Source organism: Ixodes scapularis, unplaced genomic scaffold (genome assembly GCF_016920785.2).
Source record: "Ixodes scapularis isolate PalLabHiFi unplaced genomic scaffold, ASM1692078v2 PGA_scaffold3__209_contigs__length_174095766, whole genome shotgun sequence".
Classification (NCBI taxonomy): Eukaryota; Metazoa; Arthropoda; class Arachnida; order Ixodida; family Ixodidae; genus Ixodes; species Ixodes scapularis.
The window spans coordinates 64,913,288-64,933,737 of NW_024609868.1; the positions used below are offsets into that span (position 1 = coordinate 64,913,288).

A 20,450-nucleotide genomic window follows, 5' to 3' on the forward strand; every position below is an offset into this window, starting at 1 on the left:
AGAAGTGTCGCTTCACGCGTTCCGAAGTGTCCTGTTTGGACACCCCTTGGGGCGATACTTCTTCGCCATATGAAGTGAAAGTGGAAGTTCGGCTGTCCATCTTCTGTGTGGACATGCGCCAGCCAAACACCACGGCTTTTGCTTTCCTCCTCGCCTCCTTTGCTTTTCTTGACGTCGGTGCTCGTCAGACTGGACATCACACGCTACCTGCCAATGGCGTGCCTGTTTCGTGTTCATGTGTTCTGCCGCGACCTTGTATTTTAGGGGCAGTGACAAAGCCCGCAACGACGATTGCTTTGCTTCCTTTTCCGACTACGTCGCCAACACACGCATACTTTCGTATCCTTCCCTTTCCCGTTTTCGGGACCTGAAGAGCAGCGGAGGTCTTGGACGATTGACTGACAGTCAGCAGAGCGTGTAATGTCCACCCATGTGATGAGTATGAAGTGGAAACTCCTACCACCTCTCTTCACTTCACTGGAGAGGAGGCGACCTCCTCTCCCGCGTTCGCTCTGCCAAAGGGGAGGGAGGTGGCAGGAGCTTCCACTACACTCTTAACCTTGGCGGAAGGAAGCTCCTCCCAGCCACCCCCCCCCCCCCCAAAAAAAAAGAAAAAAAAGAAAGCGGACGGAAGCGGTGTGCCTTACTTTATATGACGTGTCCTGTTTAAACCGCCTTTCAGGCACCCCTGAAGTGTCCCGTTTGGACAGACCTTTACGGTATGGTACATGCCTTTTCAGGGCCTGACTACCCCTACAGTTTTTAACAGCCGTTCATAGAGTTGATAACAATCTGATTCTTAATGTTTTTTTTCCGCTTTAGAGAAGTGCTTCTGGCCAGATGATTTTGGTTCCCATGTCCACCATAACGCTGCACTGCCGAGACAAGTCCGCCAAGACGTAGTCCGCCATCCTGCATTTTGTCCCATTATTCTTGGAAAACAAATGAGATTAAAAGAAATAATAAAGCTATTTGCTTGTTCAAACTGAATGTTGATTCACACCCTTACCCCCCACCGACATTCATCTTTAACTTGTTGAAAGCAGTCAGTGTACATTTAAAATATAGTCGTTAGGCTGTGCAAAGCCTGAACACTTGATCAGGTGCGCCTGAAAGTCGACACGCTCTCAACATTTCCCCCGAACTCGTCTTAGGCGAGAAAGAATTCAGTCTTTTCAAGGCTCTGTAAACTTCAGCGATACATGAGGACGATAGCGATAAGAAGGATTAGTATGAGGATGTTTTCTTCAGCCTGGGAATACGCTCTGAAAGGTTCGTGATGAGTAGTGCTTATTCGAGTGGGTCCATCTGTTGGTGCAATAGCACCGAGGAGACAAGGCATTACGGCCCATCGTTAGCAGTTCTCCAACCCGCCTCAAGCGACGAACACGCCTAAGCTGGGCGAGAGCACGCCACGCAAAGCGGCAGACGCGTCTATATTGGCGGCGTCGCGTGCCAGCGTCGCGCTCGTAAGACGTTGCAAGACACGCTGGCGGCGACGTTGACGGGGGTAGGCGGCGCTGCTTGTATCCACTAGTCATGACATTTGGGAGAAAAGGCCTGGTCTTCCAGGTGGTATGCAGAGACCAAGTCGTCTGCCTTTTGCGCAAAAGTTGCACTGATGCCAGAATGATGCCGAGCACCGATTGGCTTTGGTTGAAAAAATAGTGGGTCGACCTCAATGCTAGATGCCTTCAAGTTTACTCACTATATTTTTCAATCAGCCAATAGGAGCTCGACGTTCTGACACCATCGCAACCTCTGTGCAAAAAGCAGTCCAACTTGCGCTCAGCATTTGTTTGATTTACGTGCAGCTCATAAGGTAGGCCGAACGGGGAGGGGCAACTGTACAGCGCTGTTCTCACCCAGACGTTCGTAAAGAAGAAAGCTCGATCCCTCGGTGCACGGCGACGTGCTCAGGCGCATGTCCTCCTGGCCAGGAGCCAGCGAAGCCTGCTCGTCGGACCGCCCTGGACTCGGAGCGTGTAGGAATGACTGGCAGTCGTCGTTGCTCGGAGTTTCTGTAATGCGTACGACCCAACAATGTTAATGTTGATAACTCTAAAAAGGTCTGCAGAACTTAAAAATCGGCTTTTCCTTCCCAGCGTTTGACCACATCCATGTTTGTGGAGGGCGATTCAGACGAGCCAAATGTACTATGAGCCGGGAAGGAAAAGCGCGGCACATTCTACGGAAGCTTTACAACAACCTCACATGTTTCAATCTAACAGAGTTCTTTGTTCGAACTTAACAACAGTCGCTTCTCGATGTTGCTCTCCGCAAGACGAGCCCGTTTCTTTTCGTCAGCACTTCGTTGGTAAGGCTAAACAAACTTTCCACCGAAGCACTCGATGTCACTGCCGTGTTGTACTCGAGGAAAAGGCTGTGCAATCCCTCGAAGCTTTTCATCTGCGACAGCGGGTGGTCGACTGGCACCAGCAGGTTCCGAGACAGTTGGTCCTGTGCTTCGGACTGAAGGGTTCGTTGCCCGATTAAGTTGTCTGGTGTTGAGGAGACGGCAATATCTGCCCTGGCTGTGGAGGTCGCCGAAGCTAGCTCCGTCTTGAGGTAGTTAGACGCCTGGTCACATATGGAACCATCTTCGACTTTAGATTTCTGTGCGTATGAGGATTCCCGGAAGTAAAGAAAGTACCGAGTTCGAGACGTCCCTCTTTCTGTATATTTTCCTTCGACTAAAAGCTTTTTTTTTTTTTTTTGTACCGTTGTCTTGGGCATTAAAAACAGGATCAATATCCACCAGCTCGCCTGCACCCCAATGTTACGGAGTGAGGACCCCACAAAATAAATCCTAGAATAAGTAACAAAAAGTTATCGAGATCGCGCTCTTCGTAAAGATAGTTCTATTTTATAGAAATTCCCCTTAGGAATATTTAAAAGAAAAAAAAAAAAAAACACTGAACAGAAAAAGAAGAAACGCCGTTTTTTGTTTTTGTTTTAGTAAAGATGTAACGAGTTCCCGTTCCAGTTCCACTTAGGCAGAATAAAACGACGGCGTTCCTCCGGTGCCCTCAAAAAGAGCGCCTTCAAATTTCTAAGCGGTAGCCTGGAATTCGTCACTTTTCTATACTTCGTTTAAGCTGAAATTCAGACGCAGCCGATGCTATCTACGATCTGTTCGAATTAAAATGGAACACCCGGTATGCCTTAAAGACCGACGACCAGTTCGCGCTTTCCACTTTTCCCTCGCTTCCTCCTCTTCCCCTTCTACCCTGTCCACCGCTGCCTGTTTCCTCCTCCCCCATGGTGAGGAGGATCTTCTGCCTTGCAGAATCTCGAGTCTGGTCGTCGGCCTTTAAGCATCAAATCAAATAAAGAAAAATATCAACTCTGTTTAGATTCAGCTTTCAGCCTTCTAGACCTTGGAATTCACATTCCTTGCGACGCTCGTGGGGGCGAGTGAACTCAAGCGAGGGAGCACGCGCAGTGCAACCAGTGCAACCCTGCCCAAGCACCGCCCTGAGCAACCGAGAGTGAAGGAGTTCGGGATTAGTTCGGGAATGTGGAATGACCTCGGTCTCTACACACCCAGGATCTCGGGCAGCAGCAGCTTGTCCTCGTTCTGTGCCGGTAGGTTCTGTTGGCCGGGAGAGAAGGACTCCTGCTCTCCGGTGTGGTCTTCCTCAATCACAGTCAGATCTGCCGTGAGGCGACTGCCAGGGGGGTGCAAGGACCTCCGTCTGCAGGACAAGCACGCATCGCGCGTGTAATTTGTCTCCGCAAGTTGCCTTTTTTTTTCTTTTTTTTTTTTTTTTTACGGGGACGTTGTTTATTTTTAGCTTTCCGTATAGGGAGACCTAGAAGAAGACATGTTTATAGACAACTTCACGGGCCATCGGCACTCCCACAGGTGTCACAACTTCAGAAAGCAGAAAGAAATTGCTAGTATAAAAAATTATCATCCTCGCATGTATGCCTTGATATGCACAGTAAGGCAAGAAGCTATTGACTCCGCCCATAAAGTGTCAAAACCAAATTTTGGGTTTTTACGTGCCAAACCAACGACGGGTATTTGGCACGCCCCAGTGAAGGACTGAGGATCAATTTCGACCACATTGGAATCTTTTGACGTGCAACCGAAAGCTCGGTTGGTTACACGGCGCCTTCTCCGCAATAAGCCTCCGTCAGATTGTGGGCACCTCGGCCGAGATTCGAACCCGCCACATGGGGATCCGTATGCTGGCGCTCTCGCCTCGGAGCCACCAAGGCGGCGCCCTTGAAGTGTCTCATCTCCTTTTTTGGCTCATTTTAAAACTATGCTGGCCCTTAAAGGTGCCTTGAGCAGGTTTCTGAGATCACCTAAAAAGGTGATAACTCACCTTGCTGGTTCTTAGCATCCTAGAAATGCCTATATCGTGACGATACGCGGCCGATTTTAATATTAAAAAGAAATAAGAGATCGCCAAACACCGACTTCATCTCCGGCGATGGGTGGAGCATGTTCCGAAACCAGGACCACTGTCAGTAAATAGCAACCGAAGGATCTTCGCGTCTCTGACCGGTGGAACCGAGGAGTGATATCTCGAATGCGCGCGGCTCGTTGCCCATACAGCCCGGACTACGACTCTACCATAGCCTCCTCTATACTGCCAAAGCCTGGCAGATCGCCACGAGAAGCGGCCGCCGAAACTGAAAAGGTAGAGCGGCAGACAACGGATGAGAGGAGAGCCACGTGACGGGCGCCCCGCTGCGGCGAGACGCTAAAACACACTTCTCCCGAGCGATGGAATGTCCGCTCGTGCTCCTCGCGCTCCCGTTCCTTTTCTCGTCGGGTTTCAAAACCATGTTTCCGGTCCTCGCCGCTGCAAAAAGCTGTGCGCTGACGTCCAGGTTCCCCGAGAAGTGTTCTGTGCTACCAGACTCTCGCGTTCCAAATCTGCGACCGGGCACATGGCTCCGCCGTCGAACTGCCAGGCTTTGAGTATAGACATTTTCCACAAGCGCGCCGCCATCTTGAATTGTCGTCACTTCCAGTATGAGCGAAAACATTGTTTTGCCGTAGTTACGCCAATTGAAGACATTTAGGAGATAAGCGTAACCGTCACTCATTCTCGTTTTGTATCCCCTATATTTGTTTACTAGTTACAGGTTGAAGCGTTTTATCATTTTTTCGTCGCCCATACCGGATACGCCTATTATGTGGCTGTCCCTGTCACTGGCAAGTATAGACCGTTCCATTAGGGTCGTAGCAGAGAGGGTAAGAAAAAAAAAATGCTCTCCCCCTCTCACCCGCATCTTGTCTGCTCCGCCGAGTGCGCTGTAGCTAGCGTTCGGCTGGCGTACAAACTCTGTTTAAAATCGCGTCATTTTGGAAATTTCAAGCGCAGATGCGCATATTTTGGTATGCCAGTTATCGTGTAATACTATGCTAGATAAAAAGACTCACAGGGTCCAATTGCGCTGTTACCTGCGTGCAAATAAAAAAAAAAAGGAAAAACTCTCAGATTGGTCGATCTCTCCGGCGAAAAGTAAATCCGGTTGCTCTATATTTTTTTACTATACAAAGTTCGTACTGGTGTAGGCCTTTAGCGACCATGAGTGGAAATCTGAAATAATAACTAAAAAAGTGCTCTCCTGCCGCAATACACGCAGTAGTTGAGGTACTGCCGGCTGACTCAACTGCTATATAACTTGTAGGGTTCGGAGTTTTCGGTTTAAACCGATAAAAACCGATAAAAGTACGCCGAATTCAATTTCGGAAATTCGGTTTTAACCGGAAAAGGTCAGTTTTTAGGTTCGGCATTTTCGATTTAAATCGATAAAAACCGATAAAAGTACGTCGAATCCATTTTCTGAAAACGATTTTTAACCGGAAACGGTCACTTTAACCTTCCAGTCGTACCGCAGAGCCGTGGCGAAAAAGTGGAACGACAGTGTCCATCGAAACGTTTCCGAATGTATGGGATACACGGATGCCATCACGACATTTTGGTTTATTGTGCGCATCATCGATCGGAACGCGAAGTCCGAAATGCCCCATGACTTCGCCATGTACAGGCGTGTTTTCAAACTCGTTGTAAGGAAGGCTGACTTCATGCAAGCTCTGCATGTTGTGTTGTGCTTTAAAACGTCGCACCGTGTCTCTTTTGGTGCTCACAATTGGTTGATTGGTCGATTTTGACTCAGGCAGCGCTTCATCTACTCAGCCTGCCAGTGTCCAGTGTTAGCGTTGAGAGGGCATTTTCGAAGCTCAGTGTCATATTAACAGGAAAGAAAGAGTGCGGATCAACGAGGAGAACCTGGGAAAGTACATGCGTGTGTACTGTAATAAGATCAAGTAATCCTGGTAAACAGAAGGTGAAGTTCCATGTTTTTTGAGCATAGGCGTCATATCTGATTTGTTTTTACTTCTGTTTATTTTTTATTGATTCTTTACAGTTGCGCACATTTGCGAAATAAAGTGTTCATTTTTTTTTTCAATATATCTGTGCCGTTATTAATTGAGTGATAAAAAATATCAGTGCTACAAGGATCATCTGATCCGGTGTCCGTTGGTGTTTATTTTATATACACCGAAAAAAGACGATAAATTTTGGTGGGCATAAATATACGCCGAAAAAAACCGAAAATTGGATTTTAAAATAAACACCGAAAAAAGTACGCCGAATTTTGAGAAAATAGAAACCGAAAACGCGGAACCCTATATATAAGTAACGGAAAGAAGATATGTTAGTTGATCATTTACCGAAATATAACAACAGAGAGCTATAGGCTGATTTTGGAGTTGCCATAACTATTCTGAGAACGCGAATCACTTTACAACGGCAGCCACGAGCGAGAGTTCGATGTTCCGTACAGCCCGCCGATACAGCCCAAAGATGGAGAATGGCAACCTCCCGGTTTGTCGTCTGCTAGCGGAGTCGGGCGCGTGCCCTCTCTCTCGTTTTACCCCGCCGAACCCGCTGAATTTCCCGGATGTATGGAGAGGGCGCTGCTGTCGAACAAAATGGTGCCGCCCTGAGAGCGCTAAATGGAATGAACCCAGCGGTCGCGCTCTCGCGCGCTGACGACCGGACTGCACTCCCGCGAAAGACAAAAAAAAAATATATATATATATATATAGTTTCCTATTTTAAGACTATTATTGCTGTATTATGTTCCCTCGCCGCGAAAAATTAACATTTTTCGACCACTCTTTGCTTTTATTATCTACAAAAGTATACATATTTTGTAATAACAGTGTTTGCAATCTCAACGAAATGTTGCGTTTTCATTGGTCACATGCCGTCCTGGCTGCCGGCACGTCGTTCCTCCCAACGCCGGAGATAATTTTGATCTTTGATTGTTTGTTTAATATGGAAATCGGCCAAGCATCGTTATGATTTATGGATTTCAAGGATGCTTAGCTTAGAGCCCGCAGAGTGAACTATCGCGATATTTAGGCGATCTCAAAAACCTCCTGAGGGCACCTTTAAGCACTAGGTCTATTCGATGTCTCGTTCATGTGCCTCTCGTTGAAAACAATGGCTCAGGCTCTGCAACTTTCACGAGTTGAGGTAAAGCCCTGAAACAAGAAAAGGTCACATTCGATGTGGAGTATTAACTCTTTGCCAGGGGGTATATGTTCTGTTTGTTGAACGACATTTCATTCCCTGTGATGCAGCGCATGCTGTCTAAATCAGTACTGAGAGTAAGATGTTCTTGATATCGAGATAATCGCAATACAGCTTACAATAAAGCACCTCGGATTCGGTGTTGTGCACCGTTTATACCGTGAGAGTTGCGCAGTTCTTCAAAGGCTCAAAAAGGCCACAAAGCCAATGACTGTTTAGAATGTTCAGAAAAGCCAGAAGGGGCTCATCTGGTGCAACCGAGACGGAGGTCGAAACTAGGTTGTGCAATATGCCGCCCGGTACGAAAGTCTGCTGATGGCCTGAGAGTGGCGGCCGACGTTTCGCAAATCTCTTAGCAAAACGTTGCCGCCACGACCTTTAGGAAACTTTTTATTGCTTCCTACTAGCGGCTACAACCTTTGTGTAGATTTTATTATTGCGAAGGAAGATAACAAAATGGCATCGTTCGTCATTTTTCAAACGATCATCTTGAATCTTTTCCTTGACCTGCAATGGCAAAATTGAGCCAATGCGGTGCAATGAATGGATATATCTCTACTGTTGATCTATACATTCATCTACTTGACAGTTTGTATTCTTTTCGTTTGCGCCTAAGAGTATCTACCGTTCGCAAAACTAGATCAGCAGAAAGGGGCCCGGAACTCTGCCTTCTGCATCATTTCTTTTTAGAAAGTAAAGCACCCGCTGCCATATGTTTCCTATACAGATTCAAGCACCGTTTCTCAGGCCGCTTATTTCGCATCTTACCCTGAACTTACCTCGGTGGCGGCGCCTCCTGGAAGACATCTCCGCAATCAGGGGCCAGGCTGACGTCATGGCCGTACATGAGGATGTTATGGATAGACAGAATCGCTCGCCCGTGGACACGGGTGATCTCTTGCATGTGACTCAAGCTGTCCTCCATCCATACTTTCAGCTGAAACAGGCACACGCACAACGACGCTCGACAACTGGTGGCTGCAGGATTGATGGTTACAACCCAAAGGCACCCATAAACCAAAGAATCGGTTAAAATCGGAAAACGCCCCATCGTCCAGTGATTATTTGGAGTGGAAGTCAATAAGTTGTCAACCTTAATGTGAATTGAAATATAAAGGGCCAGTTCATCTAACATAGAAAAGCTCAAAACGAATTTATTTAATTTTTTTACGATTTTACGATGTCCCATACTCTAAGGAGCAGAGATGTCACACGGCCCCACCGACACTGCGCTCACCCACATGACGGCAAAAAAGCAACAGCGGGGAACACACACGCACACACACACACGAACACGCACACGCACACCATATAGTTTTTTTTGGGAGCGCAGCTTTTAGGCACCCGTTTCCGTGTTTCGCGGCGTCGTCGTAACTGCGCTAAATTTAGCGGCAAAATTGACGTCACGTGACCTCACACTACTTCAATTCCCCGCTAAATTTAACGAAAAAATTTGTTTCTCCGCTAGATTTAGCGGGAAAATTGACGTTACATGACTTCCACACCAATTTAATTCCCCGCTAAAGTTAGCGGGGAATCGAACTGGTATTGAGGTTACACGACGTCATTTTCCCCACTAAATTTAGCAGGAAGACTGAATTGGAGGAAGAGGGAGAGGAGAGAATGGAGGACAGGAGGGTACGGAGAAGTAGGAGGGGCATACTCTCCCCTCCGTACCCTCCCCTCCTCCTCCTCAAGAGCTGCGCTCTAATTTCGCATTAGGGGGATTTGAAAACGTCTTTCATTTTTTAGAGCGCAGCTCTTCGGCGCCCGTTTCCGCGTTTCGCGGCGTCGCCGTCGGCGTAACCGCCCCGCTAAATTTAGCGGGAAATTAAATTGTTGAGGTCACGTGACGTCAATTTTCCCGGTAAATCTAACTGAGAAACTGAATGTGTTTATGGGTAACGTGACACAAAGTCATGTGACGTCATTTTCCCCGCTTAATTTAGCGGAGAATATGAATTGATGCTGAGGACACGTGACGTCAATTTCCCCGCTAAAGTTAGCGGAGAAACTTAACCCGCTAAATTTAGCCGGGAAATTTGTTGCTAAATTTAGCAGGGGTAATTTTCCCGCTAAATTTAGCGAAGAAATTTTCCCCCTAAACATAGCGGGAGAATTTTCCCGCTTTATATTTTGCAGAGAAATATTACCCGCTAAGTTTAGCGGATTAAGAAGCAAGAGGGGAGGGTACGGAGCGGCATATCCTCCCCTCCGTACCTCCTCCCTCTTCCTCCGCTAGAGCTGCGCTTTTATTTCGCATTACAGAGATTTGTAAACGTCTTTTATTTTTTTAAGCCAGATTAAAAGCAAAATTATTCTCGGGTGAAATACCGAATGTACGCCCGATATAACATTTCTCGGCAAACAACGCATATGCCAGATACATTGTCCCAAGTTTGTATCTTCTGTCCCTGACGCCAACATTTGTACCCTATCGTAAATGCTACGATTATACGTCATCCTAATGGATGCAACACACTGGCATCGTAGCGGTGTGCATTTGATTAAAGTTAAAGCTCAGTGTTAACGATCACACTGCTTAGGTTAAAACATCCCTCGCCTTATCACATCGCCATGAAACAAGTGTGTCGAAGATTCGCTCTCATTTCTGACTGACGCCGTGAAAGGCACAACATAACTAGGGGCTCGAGAAAAAATAAAATAGCATGCACGGTTTCATTACACTTTGTGGACATCAGAATGGTGTGTTTTCAAAGAACGCAGAGTGAAAATAAACTGAGTACCTGTGGAAGTAAGAGACGCTCGATCTTTCCTTGGCGTACTGCTGCAGTCTTGAGCCTGCTATTCTGGTTTTTGGCTTCAGCGAGGACAAAGGCCAGCACCTTGTTCTGCTCGATCACAGTGCGCAACCGCTTCTTCAGCTTGGCTGGGGAAAAAAAAAACGAAGGATGTATGCATTTATAGTCTGTTGCAGGATAAAAAAACCAGAACAAGCATAAATACTTAACGAGCGCATTGGTAACGTCAGCAACAACAAGAAAGAACACACAACAAACAAAAACACAAACAAGCACTTTTTTTCTGTAGTGGATATTCGAGAGAACATCTACTTCTTGGAAGAAGCCTTATTTGCAGCAGTCTTCTTAGCAGAAACCTTTTTCGCCGTCTTGGGCTTTTTGGGGGCTCTTGGGTGCGGCGGCCTTCTCTGCCTTTGGATTTCTTGGGCTTGGACGACTTGGGCTTCGCTGACTTGGCCCTCTTAAAGGGATACCTCAACGAAATTTGAAATATACCCGTCGTGTTCAAAAATAGTTTGAATATGATCCACAAATCCGTAAATGACAATCGCACGTTTGTATTTTGGGCCTGGTGGCTGTATTTTTCGTTATAAACGGCCCACTATAGCAAGCGCTCGGAGAATAGCCAGCGGAGAGCACGTGACATCCAATGCAATAGTGACGCGTAGTTTGTCTCGGGACGAGCAAAGCTAAGGCGAGGCTGACGTCGAGAGGATGGCCTAGTCGTTCCAGCCACCGAAGCAGCTGCTTTTGTACAAATTTTGACTGACTGGTTAATCTTCTATAATCGTAAAGAGCGGCAATAGCGACTTCTGGGACACACAAAGGGAATTCTCGGGAAGAGGGGCATTAATCATGCCCACGCGCTGGGGTTGGCAAAAAACGCGTGCTGAGCTCCAGGCATTGTTATTAGAGTTCGGCTGTTTCCATCCCCGCAGTGGTTGAACACGAGCCCCTACCCGAGTGCCCGCCGGAGCATGGATTGTTACGAGCTGAAGTCGAGTGCTCACGCCGTTCTCGTGTTCAATCTATGAGCTGGCGCTCGACTGTCGTCAGGCGGGTGGTGTCGATCTAACAATTACTGAGGGAAATAGTCCCTTTTCATCATCAGAATCTCACCGCGAAAAAGAAGCTTCTGAATCAGTGGTGGTCTGTATAAGTCTAGTCGGGCCAGACTAGGAACAGTACGCCTTTGCAAAGTCATGAACATTCCAACCCGATATCTCTTTATGACCCCTTTAAAGAAGTTTCAACACTTTTTACGAAGTGAAGGTGGCCCCTGCATGTAGTACAGCCGACGAAATGTGAGTTAGTAAAAAAAAAAAAAGTTTCTTGAGTAAAGAAACTGCCACATGGGGCGATGAGTTCGCAACCTTGCGTAAAGGTCCATACGCACATTCGCGTTTGAACGCGTTTGAGTGCGTTGCGGAGTCCTTGCGGCCAGGCGCGGTCCCTTGCGGAGCGACGCGCGCCTTCCCGCAACGCTCGGTAGCCACTGGAGCTCGGTAGCGCGACGCAAGCGAGTAGAGACTCGCTCAACTTTCCGAAGCGTTGTGGTGCGTTCGGGTGCGTTCGACCAATCAGGAGCCGAAAGAGGAGAGGGGGTGACGTGTTCGCTCGCCCCACCCTGCCGACTCGACGAGACGTATCCGGTTCGCCGGTCGCAGTGCTTGCTTTTTTTGTTTTGGGGAGCGGTGGGGACTGTATTTTCCAAGGCTGCGATGGTTCAAGCTTGACAAAACGTCGGGGAAGCCGGCGAGATTATCCCAAGATCGAACACTTCGACGCTGTCACCGTGCGCCGCCATGTTGCCTTGGATTTCGCTTACTATTGGTGAGCCACTAGCGACGATAGCGCGTTCTTACTGGCCCTTGACTGCGGTTGACTGCGTGTCAACGCACCTGTGCGTACAAGTTTAGCGCAAGCGGTCTTCGCAACGCAACGCGTCCGCTTGCCGCTACGGAACGCACCGCGCTCAAACGCGAATGTGCGTATGGGCCTTTATGGCGCATTCACACTGGAAGCGGATCCGCGTTCGCGAAGCGGTCGCGGATGCGGTTCGCGAGCGACCCCGTTCAGACACACCGAGAGGCGGTTGGCGGTTTCTCGGCGATCACGCGTGATCTTTTGAGACTTGCGTTTGGCAACCCTGTTTTACAATCCAAAATCCACTCCAAAGCCAAACTTTTGCTATTTTGGCTAGGGGTGTCGCGAACTTTTGTCGAACCGGATTTTTAGGTCGACCTTTCAGGGTTCGACTGGGTCAAACCGGTTCGACGAACCTTCGACCTTTTTACCAGATTCGACCGGTTCGACTTTGCGGACAGTGTGGCCAGACCTTAATACACGCATGTCTAGGTTTGGAGAATTTATTTTTATGCAGAGGGTTATTTTATTTTATGAACACTTGCAATTAGAAGAAACCAATTCTAATCACTGAAGACGTTAATAACATAATTTTTTTGTACTGTATTAACTGAAATAACCAATTAGCGGTGCCCTTAATTCATCCTTTAGCCATTACCATCCAATCTGAATCCAAATGGCCAGCCTGTTGCGCATGCGCACACGTGTCGAACCTCAATACAAGGTTCGTCGTAATTTTCACAAAAGGTTCGCAAAAATCGAACCTGGTCGAACTCGAACCTCGGCCGGTTCGCGACACCCCTAATTTTGGCACTCGGAGTATTTTTCTCCGGGATGTTCGCGCGCATCACGAGTTCAGGAAGCGAAAAAAAAAGCATGGACCCGCCAAACTCGCCTGTGATTCCCTCGACTCCGCCCACAAGCAAAGCCCAGCTAGGCGCGCCTTACTGACTCAGAACAGGATGCCCCCGACCTTTTCTTCGAAGTGGACCCTTCCCGCATGAATAGCTGACCTTGTTTTCTGGATGGAGGGCCAGTTTTCCCCCTCGTTGTTGTTCGCTCTTATCATTTTCGAAGTTGTGGGCGGTGGGCTGGACCGTGGTGCGGGGGAATGTGTTCGGTGCTAGCCGGTCGTGGCTTCGTTGGTGGCGGACTCACCTCTCGTCACTTGCTCGTCGATCGAGTCTATTGTTTGTTCGACATTAAGCTCAAATAAACGCCGTATGGATTACCTTTGCATTGTCTGGTACGTACACTTTATTCCTTGAGTAGGTTCCCTTTATTTATTTTATTAGTAGCAAACGTTACAGGTCGAGTTAGCGCAGGTACCCTGCCCCCTCCGCGGTAGTGCGTTGGCTACGCAATCAAGCTCACGACGTCTCTATCGGCCTTCGTGGTAGTCATGCACGGTGTCGAAAGCTTTCAATAGTTCATGCGACTATACTAGTGTGTAGAAAAGCTGACATTTCGGTCGATCAGGGGCGGGTTCGACGTTCTACGGGCAGAGATTAACAAGGCAGCGAGCTTCGACTTTTGGCACCCGGAATAATAAACAAACTCTTACCCGAACCAAATCACCGGTGCGAAGCGCGTTAAATTTACGAGTCAATTCTTTTCGCGGCGGATTCAAGTGACAGACGTGAATATGAAGTTTCTCCGTTGATTTGTCGAAAGCTAAGACTACATCGCTAGGACTACAGCGCCTTGGACGCCTCACCAAAGCCTTCTGTATACTCTATGGCCTCACCAGCGACAGGTGCCATCTTGTTTCGAAAGTCACTGACGTCACGTCAGCGTCTCGTTGTGATTGGTTGCCGCTTTGGGGTTCGTGAAAGCGGTTGGGAGAAATCGGTCCCGAAGCGGTTGGCAAAAACGCGCTCCAACCGCTCGATCCTAGCCGCTTTGCGGTTGAGAACGCGCGGATCCGCTTCGCGAACGCGGATCCGCTTCCAGTGTGAACGCGCCATTAGTCTCGACGGTGTGTCCACGCTTTCATAGATAACGGCAACCAGCATGTAAGCTAGGGGAGCGCATTTTGTGTAAAGAGCACGCTCTCTTCCAGTTTATACTGCTGCTACGCAAAATTTTAATTTGCAAACATCCACTGTCGAGCACAGAAGAAAAAAAAAAAGTGGCATTGCAGTTACGAATCTTAGGATGCGCGAAAAGCGCTTTCTAGTACTTCGTTTCACCATAAATAATAGCGCGAATAGAAGACATACAAACAAGGGCACAGATACTAAAGCGCAAGGTCACACGCGCACACTGCCTCAAACCTAACGATGAACCGCTGCTGTCCATCGGTAGGTGGAACGGCCTATAGGGGGTATTCGCGCGACGTCATTTTGTTGGGAGTTGTTCGCAGCGCATGCTCAGAACGATGCTCGAGAACAACTTTTTCTGGCAGAACAAAAAAAAGCGAACACCGCGCAATCACAGCGTTGATCGGTGCTCAAGGTCTACGTGCGCACGGGTATACCCACAGCTTTGACTTCGCTGCCTGCGAGGAAAGCACCAGGATGCCTGTTGAACGTCTATTCCACAAAATCATGATCGTTGTTCTTGAAAGACGATAAATAGGAGCTAGTTCTGAGCATGCACTGTGAACAACGCCCAACAATATGCCGAGTATTAGCTTGCGACCATAGCTGTGAGCTCGGCTGCTGAGCGCGTGCTGACGGCGGGCTCCCACAGTTTTTTTTGCTACGTGCATCCCGCACCATCAAGACTGCCGGTCTTAGCAGCCTCGTTCTGAACATGTGGTCTACATTTCGCCCTCGAATATGGCGTCCAGGGAATACCCTCTACAGACGTCTCGACCCATAATATAAAATAAAGTGCTCATGTTCTATTTGGAAAGGGGGTCCTATTTCGACAGATACTAAGCAAAAAAGCGCCCTGAGCTGATGTTACTGCTCAAGAAACGCGCATTTGGCGAGACGCTTTCCATGTAACGTTAATTAACACGCCATTCTTCAAGAATTCGACAAAATAGGTACTTACTCAGAATAAATGACTGCGAGAGATAAGAACTGCCGTGACTCTTCTTGAACACTGCCTTTTTCGTGTTCAAAACCGCCCGACCTTTCCTTTGGGTCACCTAGAAATGCCGTAAATGAGGAACAAAAATGCAGGTCGCTATTGAAAGAACCCCGTGTTTTTATACCAACAAAAGTTACCTTTTGTAGTGGCATCTTTGAATGCTCCACTGACGTGGCGACCTGCTGAAAGAAAATGGGCGAACACTGCAGACCAAGAGTGCCTGCTGGGTTATAGCGATCATGTTCGAAAGCACGTGAGACGGTCAAGCCGGTGAAGCGTTGCGAAGTCACAAAACGAAAGAGTAGTCAGCTTGGCAGCACTATCGCAGTTCGAACAAAAATTCATCAGAAGTTGCAGATGATTGGACGTTGCCAGAATGCGCGCGAAAGAGAGCCAAGTCACGTGAAACCTGGATTGAAAATGAAATACCCTTGTCTAAGACTATGACACAGACTTTCTTAATAGTTATCTCTTGTTTTTTTGTTGATGTCATTGATTTACAATGTGGTGCCGTCACGGCGAACCCTACTATATGGCTCTGGCCATATGCTGTATCTCTGCCGGCGTGAAAAAGTGTAAACTGCGTCGTCTTTTTCTATTAGATAAAGCCATGGACGTTGACGAAGTATTTTTATACCCCTGTCAGACGGGCACGTTAAATGACATTTAGGCAAAATGACATTACAGCTCGGCAAATCCGCGTGTTTCATACGCCACGCTGCGCGTGCATGCGCCACGTGCAGAAGCCGGATCACGAGCTGATTCGCCGAGCGGTGAATGACATTCGATCAAAATGACATTTACTTTCCCGTCTGACTGGGGTATTATTCAAATTCACTCCAGTTTTTCTTTTTTCTTTTAATTTGAAGGGTTAGTAAACATCTTCTCACTCACTTAGGCATGCTTGAAGAAGTCCGTCAGGGACTGTGCGGTCAGTGCGGTTTTCTGGAAACAGGGGCATGTGAGCGCGCTTCTATAAATTGTACTTTTGGTGATCGATAGTTAGGTGTGTGCGAATAATAGCTCGATTTGAATAGCGCAGTGTCATCCCTAGCTCTAACACTGCTAAGAAAAGCACTTGTCGTGGCTTTCCTTTCTACTGAGAAGGTTGTAAAGGACGCCCTTGCAACCGAGTACGACCGAGTGAGACAAGACCGGTTTTTAAGCCTCGCAGGACCAGATGCGCTGCTGCGGGGCAGGTCCTAATCCGTCGCAAGAGGCTTAAAAACCGGTCTCGTCTCAGCCGGTCCTACTCGGTTGCGAGTGTGTGAACGAGCCTTTATTCAATTTGAGCCGGTATTCGCACGCCCTCGATAATATTTTGAGTACATCTGTTTTCAGCTTGCTCGTTCAACCTCTAATTATCTTCTCCATTCCCCTAGTAAGCTTCTTGAACAGCGCTACGTAACTGGCACAATGTAATCCATCTTTCCTGAAATCATAGTACCAGCGTTTTTGATAAAAAAAGTCATGTTCACGTTCTATAGATTCACAAGCTACAGTGAGAGGCGTTCAAGCGAGAGGTTCGTGCCACCGTCCGTGATGAGCACAGGCGTTTTCTGCCCACACGTCTTGAACCGGCGATTTCCTAAAAAGATGAATTGTGAGAAAGCCAATTTGGTTCATTCTTGAGCTCAGTCTTTTAAAGGGGTACGGAAACGAAATTACGTGACCCCGAACCCTCCAGCTCTCGCTTCAAAGTCGGCCGGTGAGAAGAGCCATGCATATCGCGCCAGTGACGTCAAGAGTTCCTGCACGGGCAAGGACATCCGGCCACCTGGGTAGTGTTTCTCCTGGGTGCCACCAGCGGCTCAAGACTTCGGTCCACCATCCGGAGCGAGTCCTCAGTAGACTCTGACATCATCGAGGGGTCCTTCATCGATGCCTACAGTAACGTGACTCTCAAGTCCATCATGATGTTGCGGCGGGCGTCTACATTCTGCCGCCACGCTCGGTTCGTCGTCAAGATAGACGACGACACGTAGCTGAACGCAGACTTGTGCCCGTAACTTAAAAAATGTAATGGATTACAATTACAAATTACCGAGCCTCAACGATTACCAAATTAACGGTAATCGTTACAAGTAATTTTTAACGATTACCGTTACAAATAACTTTCGTTGACGAGTAACGGATGACTTTACTCGTTCCGTTACAAATTACTTTTACATTACTTTTCTCGTACAGTTATCAAGAAGACATTTTGATGTTTTCAAAAATGTTCTGCAACACTGCTTTCCATTTCTCATACGCCCGCATTATGGAAGTCCTTGTTCAAATAAAATATTGTATTTGAGAGAAAGAATGCCCGTGCACTCCGTTCACCTGTAAGCTGACAAGGCAGCGAAAGATGCGAGCACACCCGCCATCCCGGTATTTATCTTACGGCGACCGAAAACTATCCCTGGAATTCTGCAGACGAAGCTACCGGTGCGCATGTTATATTATGCAAAAGTGAGGGAGATCGGTATAGCCGAGTGGGCTAGCGCACACAATAAAGAAAAAAAAAGGGGCTAGCGCACACCAGCTCGGAGCACGTGGAGCGAAAGCCCGCTCTGCAGAACCCCAGGGATCATGGGTTCAATCCCCACCCTTGCCCGTTTCGACCTGGATGATCATCGTACCGGTGTGTGGTTATGTATCACTACTGCGTGGTGCACGTTAAAGACCCCAAGGTAGCGGTTTGTGATGCACTGGCTAAATTTCTCGTCTTCAGCTGGAGACAAGCCGCCCGTTGAGGCAGTTCTAGGCTGTACAAACCTACAGACATAGCAACTTTTTTAACGCAAAAGTGTGTACACACTTTTTGTGCGTACGTACTTTTGTGTGCACACACTTGTGGGTACACGCGATATTATTTTTTTTTTGTGTGTGTGTTTTATAGTTCTATCTTTTGCATTGTGGAATCATGATAACTGTCTTTTGAATTTTTTTATTGGCGTCATCGTACAAGCCCTCTGCAGGCTTTGATATGCCCGTATCTAGTACAATTGAATTCCAATTTGTGTGGAATTATTATTATTATTATTATTATTATTATTATTATTATTATTGTTATTATTATTATAACTAATAATAATAATCATAATAATAACAATAATGCATTTTATTTCCATCAATGGTACATCAATGGAGGAGACCATGGAAAAAAGCTGTGTCGAGACAGCTTGACGAGCCCATGGCCCCCTTATTGTCAATGAAATACAACTTGGTGGTGCAAAAAATGGTACAAGAGCAAACATGGAGAATTTATACAATCGTAATACAAGCACTGTCTGAAAGCAAAAATAGTGGTTTTATTATGGTTTCAGATCTAAAAACCCACCGCAAAGTGTGCGGTGTGCATAACATGCACACCGCAAGCTTTGTCTGCAGGATTCCAGAGATTCCGGTCGCCGTAAGCTAGCGAAATGTCGGCTGTGTTTGCACCCGCTACCCCGTCACTAGAAACGTATACCTCCACTACATCACGTGGACAAAGCCTGTTTTTCGCATATTTGTATATGCCTTGCACATTTTTCTAGTGGTTCTAGTAACCATTCATACGAAAAATCGTGTTTTTTTTCCCCCGGTAATTCTCCTCTTCACAGTTTTTTTCTATTTTGTTGAACTTGTTGTCTTTATGCTGCTGAATTGCCTGCTCATATTTCTCCAGTTTCTGTATTACGCTCATATATTTAGAAAAAAGTAACGCGTAATAAAGTAATGCGCTACGAATATTTAGTCACGAAATTACATTACAAATTACTGCCGCAAAGATGTAGCGTGGCAATTACAAAATTACTTGTAAGAGTAACGGATTACAAGTAGTGCGTTACTTGTAACGGACTATTTCCCAAGTCTGCCTGAACGCTGCCAACATCTTCGCGACGATGGCTCCGCACCCACCGGATGCCATATATGGCCGGCTCTTCGAGGGCAGCAATCCTATCAGAGACCTGGCTGACAAGTATCACGTAAGCCTCAAAGATTACCCTGCGTCCTCGTATCCGAACTACGTGGCGGGTTCCAGCTACGTGCCGGGCGGACACGTCGTAGAGACGCTTTCCAGAGCGACGGGCCAAGTGAAGCTTTTCCCCATCGAGGACGTTTACATTACCAGCTCCCGCGCCGAGAGCGCCGGGGTCCGTCGTGTGGGCCTCTATAGGTTCCACTCGCAGAGTGGGGTCTCTCTGCTACACGCCGCCGCGGGAGATGTACGTACACCTTCAGGGACCAACTGCAACGCCTGGAATTCGTATGATACCGGCTCCTATTCGACTTTGCGTGCTACCGTTATGCTATAGGACGTCGCTCCCGACTTGATTTATGCTGCCGGTGTCTGTGTTCTGTCAGTAGTGAACAGGACAAGAGTCACGGAGCCAAGTGGATCTGAAGGCGTTCCCCCGCCCATAGAATACTTATATTTTTTTAAAGAAATACAACCTCTTCGCAACGTGTCTTTATTGCATTTTAAATGAGAAATTCGTTCTAGAAATTTAGACAGCGGGAAGCTCGTATGCCCCGAGGGGCGTGTGATGTTTTCGCTGCTGCCTACCATGTTAGGATCAGCACGCAAACATGCACCACGAGGTTATTATTTTTGGGGTGTTGCTGTCGGAAATCCCAATCAATGTTGTTTTCATCCATAGATGACAACTTTTTCCAGTACAGTACGGCCGCTGACGTGCATCATACAGTAGTGGTATATCAACGCACAGCGACGCGGTACTATTACTCGTCCAGATTTCGGGCTTGATCTTGCTACGTGCCGGGCGCTTTACACAGTGACAGACTACGTGAAGTTAAGGATCGGGCCCAAAAACGCTGGCCCTCCGGCGGAAGCTTTTGCTCCATGGCATTCCGGTTGGTGCCTCATACGTGCAAGCATGCATGTGCTTCAGCATGCGCGTGAAGGCTGGTTTACACATACGTCGCAGCGCTAAATCAGCACAAGGAAGAGCGCTGACGCAGCCCTGACTTGAGCGTAACTCAGCACTGATCCAGCGCTTCACCCACCGAGTTCAAGATGGCGGCGTCTGCTCGCCATTGCCAACGACGGGCAGCGTTAACGACGCACTTATTACAGAGGCTGGAATACTGAAGCGCTGTCCAAACAGAGGCGTATTTCACTTGTATGTGAACCGGGACTCGAATAGATTCCCGTCTCCGGTTCTGACTTCACCACTCCGTTTTTTAGTTATTCAATATTTTTAACTTTTCCGGGTGC

The 20,450-nt window shown here is 47.6% G+C and overlaps 1 protein-coding gene and 1 pseudogene across 1 annotated transcript; one reads left to right on the forward strand and one right to left on the reverse strand.

Annotated features, from left to right (window-relative positions):
• Positions 1 to 1,815: 1,815 nt before the first annotated feature.
• LOC120847792 lies at positions 1,816 to 10,419 on the reverse strand. Its single transcript, XM_040219666.2, has 4 exons — positions 10,319 to 10,419; positions 8,351 to 8,508; positions 3,547 to 3,698; positions 1,816 to 2,021 (listed from the first exon to the last, which is right to left on the reverse strand). Exons 2-4 carry the CDS (start codon positions 8,494 to 8,496, stop codon positions 1,816 to 1,818), a joined length of 504 nt encoding a protein of 167 aa, XP_040075600.1. The 5' UTR covers positions 8,497 to 8,508; positions 10,319 to 10,419.
• Positions 10,420 to 15,743: 5,324 nt separating this feature from the next.
• On the forward strand, positions 15,744 to 19,616 carry LOC120847791 (annotated as a pseudogene).
• The last annotated feature ends 834 nt before the right edge of the window (positions 19,617 to 20,450 follow it).

Bases quoted from the DNA above. Each gene is read 5' to 3' on its own strand.
- LOC120847792 (XM_040219666.2), bottom strand. From the start codon at position 8,496: ATGGAGGACAGCTTGAGTCACATGCAAGAGATCACCCGTGTCCACGGG. The intron at 3,699-8,350 runs GTAAGTTCAGGG...CTTGTCCTGCAG, and splicing joins CAGGAGGCGCCGCCACCGAG to ACGGAGGTCCTTGCACCCCC. The intron at 2,022-3,546 runs GTGTGTAGAGAC...TACGCATTACAG, and splicing joins GCTGCTGCCCGAGATCCTGG to AAACTCCGAGCAACGACGAC.